Here is a 9191-nt window from a genome sequence, read left to right as displayed (position 1 = left end):
GGTTTTCCAGACGTTGTCAGTTTTAATAGGAAAAATATATTAGCAACAACAAAAAAGCAATATTCGAAAGCATTTCCTCCTGTCTACAGAAAATACAAAAATGCCCCAAGCACAATATGCAGTGACACGTGTCAACCATATATAGCATCTTCCAACCGGAACAGTTTCCTATTCTGCATCTGCTTGACCACATTTCCCCCTAACTCTTCCAAAATCCAGCACCAGTTGCTGTCTGTGCCGCAACGCTTCACCGGCCGGGGAACAGAGTCGAGAGCCAAAAAACAGGGGTAAGTACCAGTCAGAGGGCTCCACAGCTCTCCCTTCCTGCATTTTGGCTGTGCTTCTTATTTTTATTTCATTTGGAATTTCTTGCTGTGCATATATTAAATCAGAAGAGATTGTCTTTTCTATAGATATTGCTTAACTTTTTCTAGTCAGATGACATGGTCTGTCCTTCGGAGATGTCTACTTTGGAAAAAATGGCTCTAGTAGGTTTCTTTTAAAAATGAGTATCTAAATTCAGATCAAAGATATTTAGACTAACTGCTTGCTAACAAAAATATAGGAGTTAGCTTAGATTAATATTTCAGCTTCTCTGCGATGAAATGTATAATTTTATGTAGCATTAATCCAATTTAAAACATAGGAATCTAGAGCTGTCTAACTTCATTTTGAGAAGCTAATCGCATAATCCTTATAAGTAAATGGAAGTAAATTCATTTAAAACAAAATCAATCATTTTCCCTACAATTTTAGTTTTCATTAAATAGAACTTCCTAGAGGGAAAAAATCTTCTTTTTTTCAGTTCTACACCTGAAAACATTACTTTGAAGATTTTTTTTTTCCAAATTCCATTCTACACGAGTATAATTGAAGGTTCTTATCACCTTAGTATGTCAAAACCTCTTTTCCTCTGTGTTTGTTGCTGTTAATAGGTCTGTTCTACCTGCTTGTTATTTCTCAGGCTTTGTCCAGTCCATTTTTCAATTCATAGTCAATGTGCTTCTAACACTTGCCTGCAAACAAACTTATACAAATGTTTCCATCTTCTTCAGTTTAAAAAGGAACTTCCTTTAAGTGCATAGTGTATAAAAACCCAACACTTTCTACAGTATCTGCCATTCTCCACACGGTGTTGAAGGCAATATACAGTCAGATATTTTTGCTTCAATTCTTACTTATTGCAAATGAAGGGGGGACAGGGAGGAAGAAAAATCGTAAGAAAATACATTTTACTTGTGGGATGTATTTAAAAATAAAGGCAGTTTCAAGATTGGAAACTCCTCAACCTGTGCGAGGGATTTTGTATTTCGAATTCCAACCTGGTCCCAAGGTTAGCTTTGTGGTTTTAAATGCAGCAAAGCAGGAGGAAATACAGGAAGGTTTCAAGGTTTTGAACTGCCAATAGAAGAGACTAAGATGGAAGGCTGGTGGGATCTGCTCTACAGCAGTGGAAAGGACACAGCAAAGGGATAATTCCCTGCTAGCCCAAAGCACTGGAGGACAAGCAGTACCAGATACGTAAAATTTCCAATTCTCTATTCATCCAAATCTTAAACTGTATGTTCTCAGAGATGCATGAAGCTACAAAGCAGCAAAAAAAAGAGAACTGTTTGCCACATAAAGATACACCCTTCCTGATTAGAGTCTTCATGCTCTCAGAAAGAAGATTTTTAACATTTAAAATTATTCGAGCTCTTAAGCTCAATTTTGAAAACTGATTTAATCACACAGTTTTAACACTAGACCTTTGAAAGTTAGAAAATCAGAACTAACCTCATTTTACTATCATCTCCCAGTGACATTCTGTTCCAGAACTTTGAACAATAATGTACCCTGTTCCCCCAAAAATAAGACCTACTCCAAACATAAGCCCTAGCATGATTTTTCAGGATTTTTGAGGATGCTTGAAATATAAGCCCTCTTCCAAAAACAAGCCCTAGTTATAGTTCCTTTTAAAAGCCAGTTTAAATAGTGTCCAGGCAGCTATACATGTAAAAAAGTAAAATTAATTGGCAATAGAACACAGCAGGACAGACAGACCTTTCACCAAGAAAAGCAGAGACCTGACAGAGAACAGCCAGTTGTGTTGCCCGTGCGCTACGAGCAGGAGACGTGGACAAAACAAGCACGTTTAAGGGAAGCGCTATTGTGTGACATGAGAAATTGGGGCCAGTGGTTCTAAAGGAAATAGAGCCACAGGAAATTCACAATGGAATTCAGCATTTGGAGAGTTATGATGATGTTCCAGAATGTGGTAACATGTCTATATTTGAATAAATGTTGATTTTTTTGTTCAAGAATAAATGTAGACTGTTGTTCATGGAAAAATAAGACATCCCCTTAAAATAAGCTCTAACACATCTTTTGGAGCAAAAACTAATCTAAGACCCTGTCTTATTTTCAGGCAAACAGGGTATGTTGCACAATTATGAGGGAAAAGCAATGAACTAGAGACAAAATATCTCACTGTGGTCCCTCCCAGTTGCATTTATTCTACATAACATCACGAAGATGTGGGAAATATAGAAAACTAAATATTTCCTTCCCAAACCTAAACCTCACAAGTAATCCTGAGAAAGAATTGGCTGTCTTGTAATTCTGCATTTAGCAACATGCTAATGAATCATACTTATTAGGTTATTGTTCTTCTTCCGTGGGTAGTCGAAGCATGAACAAGACAGAGTTGGTCACCGTTGTGGGATTTGCCATGTTGTTGCTGTTCCAGCTGAGCCACGCTGAGGTCTGTCCTCCCCCCTGCCGCTGTCGGTCCCTGGGAGAATCGAAGGGTCTGCACATTGACTGCAGCTCGCGGCAGCTGCGGGAAGTGCCGGCCTTGCCGCTCCACACCAGGCGGCTTTACCTGCACAACAACAGCCTGAGCTGGGTTCCTCCCGGCACCATGGATGGCCTGCGCGGCCTGGAGGAGGTGAGGATGTCTGACAACCCTTGGAACTGTGACTGTCACATTCTGTATCTGAAACTCTGGTTAGAAGACATCTCCGCGGCCTCTCTTGCAAACGTCAGGTGCGCGAGCCCGGCTCCACTGAGGATGAAGCCCCTGAGGCAGCTGACTGGGAATGAGCTGGGGGTTTGTAAGAGGTTTCTCCCAATCAAGTGTCTTGACTTCTTCTGGTGAGACCTCATTTTAATTGCTGGAGTAATAATTACACTTATTTTAGTAGCATGGGCTCTGAAATTCTCGAAAAAGCTGGTCTGCCAGATAAACCTAAGGCAATACAACTGCAGGCGCTGACTCCCAGGAAAGTGTGCCTCCAAAAACCACAAGACACAATGAGCTGTTTGCTACCACTGGATTAACCAGAAGCATCAAACTGTTCTACCACAAAAAAGCACGCGCACTGACACACTAGTTCTAATGGTGAACAATGCTAGAAACAGATCCCAGGGCTCAAAATCTGGGTCCTCAGGCAAGCTTAATTTAATTTCCTTTCAAAAATAAGCCTTGCAATGTATTGACAAGCAAGTTTCATTCTGCTGCCATCTACTCATATGAAAAGCAGTTTCTAAATTTTTAAAAAATTATTTAACTTAGCATTTTTCCACTGAATTCTCAGCTCTTATAGCAAGAAGATTTACACCTCCAGATCCTACAATTTTTAATTTATGGAGATGAACACCAATTGTACTGTTTTAGCAATTCTCTTCTCAGTTGGACACTGTGTGAGTTTGCAACTTGTTACCCCCTCACAGTGTCCCAATGGCGCTGGTAGGATCATTCTTGTGTGCAAACAAATTCAATCATCTCTTCCTCAGGTTCAGGAGTTTCCTGCCAGCAAAACTGCTGTGATTATATAGGCCAGCCACTGATTGTATCCCTTGTTGAATGTGTTTAAAGATGGACTGTAATAAGAATATAATCAGTAAAAGTAATTTTAAATATTGCTGAATTTCCTGGAGAGTGAACAATAAAAAAGTGTTCTACATAGAAAAGTTGTGGTGACTTGAGTCCATTGTTTCTCCATAACCTGATAATTCACAGGACTCCAGGAAGAGCAACACATGCCGTGATCCCGGCTGCTCTGGTGATGTGAGGCTGCTCAGACAGGAGATCTCTGAAGGTCTTCAACAATTAATCCTACTGCTGGCAGTTCAAATTAAGCTATGTTTTCCAAATGCTCCTCCTAGCCCCATCCCCGAGCTAGGTGTGAGAGGTTACTTGCTGGGATGCTACAGACAGCTTAGCTCTCTACCTAGCAGCTGGTCACAGAAGCGAGGTTCCTTGTTCAAGCACAGAATAGCCCCAGCGAACCTGCCGGTTCCAGCTTTCCATGCAATTACCATGTGCTATCACCTCTATAAGATGAGACAATGCCCATTGCAATGTTAATCTGCAAGTGACACAGTGGGGAACAAGAAGAGGAGAGTCACAAACTCAAAAAGTGGAGGAGCACCAAGCATTCAAAAGCAAGATCATACATCTAGAAACAAAAGATGGGTTGAGAACTCAATTTGGAGAAGGCAAATAATCCATTAATAATGACCCATGTATGACATTGCAGAAAAGGGCTAATGTGATCTTTTTAAAACACGGAATATCATTTAGGGATAGAAAGATTTATTTACTTCTGTGTTTAGATAAGCTACAATAATTCAGTATCAATGTCTACAAATCAAGAAGAATCAGCTGCAGAAGAATCAGAAAAACAACTGTAATGCAAATAAAGGATTGGAAAATATATCTTAAAAGGAGCTTAATCAATTTCATTTAATAAGCAGGAATTTAAGGAATTATAAGATCACAGCTTGTATGAATCAAGATGAAGAAAGATTTGTTAACAAAGGTCTGGGAGTAGAAATCGGACTAGAAATAGGGCTCAAAATCTAACAGGGAAAATAATTAAACACTGAAACAGTTCATCCCTTGTCATGGTGAATCCCATAACTTGACCGACACTGGGCATTTTTTCAAATAGGTAGGTGCTACCTGAAATGTGAACTATTTTGACAGAATTGCACATGACACTTAATACAGAATCCCAGAATGTCAGGGATGGGAAGGGCCCTGGAAAGCTCATCCAGTGCAATCCCCCCATGGAGCAGGAACACCCAGATGAGGTTACACAGGAAGGTGTCCAGGCGGGTTGGAATGTCTGCACAGAAGGAGACTCCACAACCCCCCTGGGCAGCCTAGGCCAGGCTCTGCCACCCTCACCCCCAACAAGTTTCTTCTCATCTTTCAGTGGAACCTCCTGTGTTCCAGTTTGCACCCATTACCCCTTGTCCTGTCACTGGTTGTCACCGAGAAGAGCCTGGCTCCATCCTCCTGACACTCACCCTTTATATATCTTTAAACATTAATGAGGTCACCCCTCAGTGTCCTCTTGTCCAGCTCCAGAGCCCCAGCTCCCTCAGCCTTTCCTCACACGGGAGATGCTCCACTCCCTTCAGCATCTTGGTGGCTGCGCTGGACTCTCTCCAGCAGTTCCCTGTCCTGCTGGAACTGAGGGGCCACAACTGGACACAAGATTCCAGGTGTGGTCTCCCCAGGGCAGAGCAGAGAGGAAGGAGAACCTCTCTCGACCTAATACATTACAGCTATTCTTATTGCTTGGGTCACCTGCCAAACCGATGTTGGGACAGGCCATGAAAATGCAGACCCCAAGGGCAGCGTGTCCCAGGGCCATCCCCAGCAAGCACTGGCAGCACCTGGGGTCCAGGAGCCTCCACTGCTCCACAGAGCAGACATTCCCTCTGCCTCTCCAGCCGCACGTTGTGCTCTGCACCGCGAGCACTCCGAGTGCAGCACAGAATTGGCTTTTTATGAAGAGCTGCATCCCTGCTGCAGGAACCCAACCATATAATCCAGAAACAGCATGGCGTTGTAAGGCTGGGTCACCCTCCAGTGCCGATCAGAGGAAAATTGTGTCTTCAGATTTATGTGCACATTTCCATCGAGTGAGTACAAACATTCAGAATTTCTCTGGCCTTATTGAATGTTATTCTACATAAATGACCTCTGTAGGAGAGAATTTCAAAGAAATACACAAGAACATAGTGGTGTAGACAGTTAGATAATTTTAGAATATATTTTCTGTGCTGAGCTATCCAATTTTTTAAAAGGCAACCACCAGTTTGTATTAATGCAGAATATTCCTGAAGAAATGAGCTCTGCAGTCTCTCATGGGGACTTTCCTGAATCAGATTTCTTATTTCCCCAAATTAGATCACGATCACTAAGAGCTTACCTCTCTCTTTTGTGCCTATAAAGCCAGATACACATTTTCAATCCTGTCATAAAAACAGGCCATGCAGCTCAATTAATCTCAATAGATATAGCCCATGACCTATAGCAAACCAAAACTCAATATTCAGGTGAAATGGATGAAGTTATAACTACACATTGGAACACAGTCATCTTAAAAGTTTGCTATTATAGATAAAATAGTAAAGTTACTTTAGAGCCTTGATTGTACAAGCATTTAAAAAATGAGCAATCAGCAAACATTTGTGCTTATATCAACCAACACATTAAATAAGAGGCACAGAATACAGAAAAAAAAAAAAGGTAGTATTGGAGAGAACATGTTTTCTGACCACATAAGAGGAAAGAGGAGGGTATTTCTTCCATGGCAGTATTTTACACTCCACTAAAACAGCATTGTATTTATCACTTCTGATCCACTTGACTTTTATCTGAAAAAAAAACCCTCGGAAAAGGGGAGAGCTGGAACTGAGGGCTCAAGTACAACGTTCAACTGTTTATCTCGCAAGGCCACTATGTCGTGCTTGAGCCACACACTCCACCAAACTGCTGCGGTTGCTAACAATGTGCAAAGACAGGAAAATACGTCAGCTATCTCAGTAAAACACGCTGACAGTGTTCCCAAGGGACTTTGGACAGATCGCAGAGACTGTGCCTGTATCAAGCCTGCAAGAGTGCAAACTAGCGGGTATACCTGTTTTCACATGTTTTGGTAACACAGGTATAACTGCTGGGATTCATTGCAACTAAAAGCTCTGAGTTTTGGTTCAATATTTAGCAAGATAAGTAGCCATGCTCAGAAATATTGAGCTAGGAATAAAAATATTTTAAAAGAGTTCATTGTAATACATGGAGTAGATTTGTGCTAAATGCAATTCTGCGTAAACTGCAATTCAATTAATGTGGAAAATATTTGCGGGCTTCATTTATTAAATGAAATGGCAGGTGAATCACCTTTTTTCTTGACACACTCAAGATTTTCTTACCATTGAAGCAAAAAGTGTTGGTCCATCTGAACAACTCGTGTTTAGCAGCTTAACCCTTTCCTTCTGTCTGGTGTACACATTCTGTTCTATTCCAGATCCACCATTTGAGTTCATGCATCAGAGATGTTTGCTGCTTTTTAATTATATTTTTTTCCCATTTGACACTAATAAATGTACAGCATTGTTTCTAAAACAGCTGCCAATGCTTATGTGAATAAACATGAAGGGACGCACTTTGTTCTGGCCTTCCGATTCCATCCCTCACCAGGCCTTAGCCCCCAGTCAAAGTGTTTAAGTATGCAGAAAGGGAATAATACAAAGCGAAACATATTTCCTGTTCTGTTTAACCCCGGCCGTTTCATCATATATATGTCACATAATGACAGTGATTTTCCACCTTTGTTGCACGGCTACAGCTTGCATTGACCGGATGTGGAACTGCAGCCAGAATAATTCATCCGATAAAAAGTTTTCAAACAGCAAAAGACCAAGAATAATCACCGGCTAACAGGACTAGTAACACATAGGAATGCCCTCAAGTGAATGGGAAATATCTTTCATTATTGAACTAGAAAACATATAAGAACTACTAATTGAATTTACAAAAAGGAGTAGCAGCAAGACAATTGTTAATTGGTCTAAGTTACCACACTTGTATTCTTCATACATTCTCATATTGATTTGATGTGCAAATGCACTATTTTGGGAATTACTAAAATAGAATTGGAGGCTTCACAAAACTGTTTTTCTTGGACTCTTAAGGTCCACGTACTTGCACGTTATGACTCATTTCTGAACTACACAATTTTGTTACTTTGGCCTGCCAACATGAGACATCAACTACACTGAAAAATTAACAATTCCTATCTAATGATTCCTTTGATAGTGCTAAGTTTATCATAATGCTTAGTAATGCTAAGTTTATCTCAGTAATGCAGTTTATCTTAATGCCTTTTCTCTTCAGAGCACTACAAAAAAACATTTTCAAAAGTGCTTTGTCAGTAGAACCCATGTAAATATTTTGCTGCCACACTGACTCCAACTAAATTTAGATTACACTCTGTAACGGGTGTGTGACAACAAATTGCTCTGGTTGTGCAATGGCCACAGGGCTGCTGTTTGTACCCAGCTCCTTCCAGGCAATCCGCCCCCTGCCCCAGTGTCTGCCCCAGCGGCGCATTGTGGTTCATCCAGCCTGTTGTCCCTGGGCAGCAGCGCTGACGTCCCTCAGCAGGGACACAGCTACTGACTGACACGGCAAGTCCATTGGAGGCAAAATAAGTCTCAGGTACTGGACAGGACTTCATTCAGGTTTCATTTTGCTTTACTTATGACTTTCTTGTCTGACCATCAAAGGCCCAGTCCTTTAACAATCTATAGTTATTAAAATTGAATGGCGCTGGTTTATGCACATACATTCTCTGAGAAAAGTGGATGGAGACCTCTTCCCTCTGAACAGTATGAAGAAATAGGGCTAAGGAAACCCAGATAATTCATCTTAGTCCATGAAAAACAAAAACAAACCAATGCGAAGCCCTTTCTTATATCCTCGGTGTCAGCAGGGACAGGGTGCATGTTCCCTTTTCCTACACGAACCATTTTTTCTTGTGTCCCCTTTAGGCCTCTGATAATAATTTATTTCTTGGCTTCATATATTGCCTCTTTTGACCATGGAGAAGGACTATGAAACGTGACACATCTGTATAAAATCTACCTTTGCAATGCATTCCTATCAGCAGCAGTACACAGCAGTGGAAGAACGTGGCAGTTGCCACACCATAAAAGGTGCCTTCAAGACAGCAGAGCGCTTGGAAGCAAGAGGATGTTTGATTTCCCTGAGTTTGCAAGGCAGCCGCAAAACCCGATAACTTAATTTTCAGATACAGTTACCAAAAGCTGAATTATTGGCAAGACTAGAACTAAAATAGAAACACTTACAACCCGAAGGAAAAGGGCAACTGCAGTCCATAAAAGAATAC

At 41.1% G+C, this 9191-nt stretch overlaps 1 protein-coding gene across 1 annotated transcript; it reads left to right on the top strand.

Moving 5' to 3' along the window:
• Positions 1-204: 204 nt before the first annotated feature.
• Positions 205-3913, top strand: GP9 (glycoprotein IX platelet). Its single transcript, XM_080350482.1, is given in 3 exon segments — positions 205-287; positions 2665-3136; positions 3140-3913. Coding segments are annotated over 2 exon segments (582 nt in total). The 5' UTR covers positions 205-287; positions 2665-2671; the 3' UTR covers positions 3257-3913.
• The last annotated feature ends 5278 nt before the right edge of the window (positions 3914-9191 follow it).

Source organism: Nesoenas mayeri (genome assembly GCF_963082525.1).
Source record: "Nesoenas mayeri genome assembly, chromosome: 10".
NCBI classification, from domain to species: Eukaryota; Metazoa; Chordata; class Aves; order Columbiformes; family Columbidae; genus Nesoenas; species Nesoenas mayeri.
This window is presented reverse-complemented; position numbering and strand designations above follow the sequence as displayed.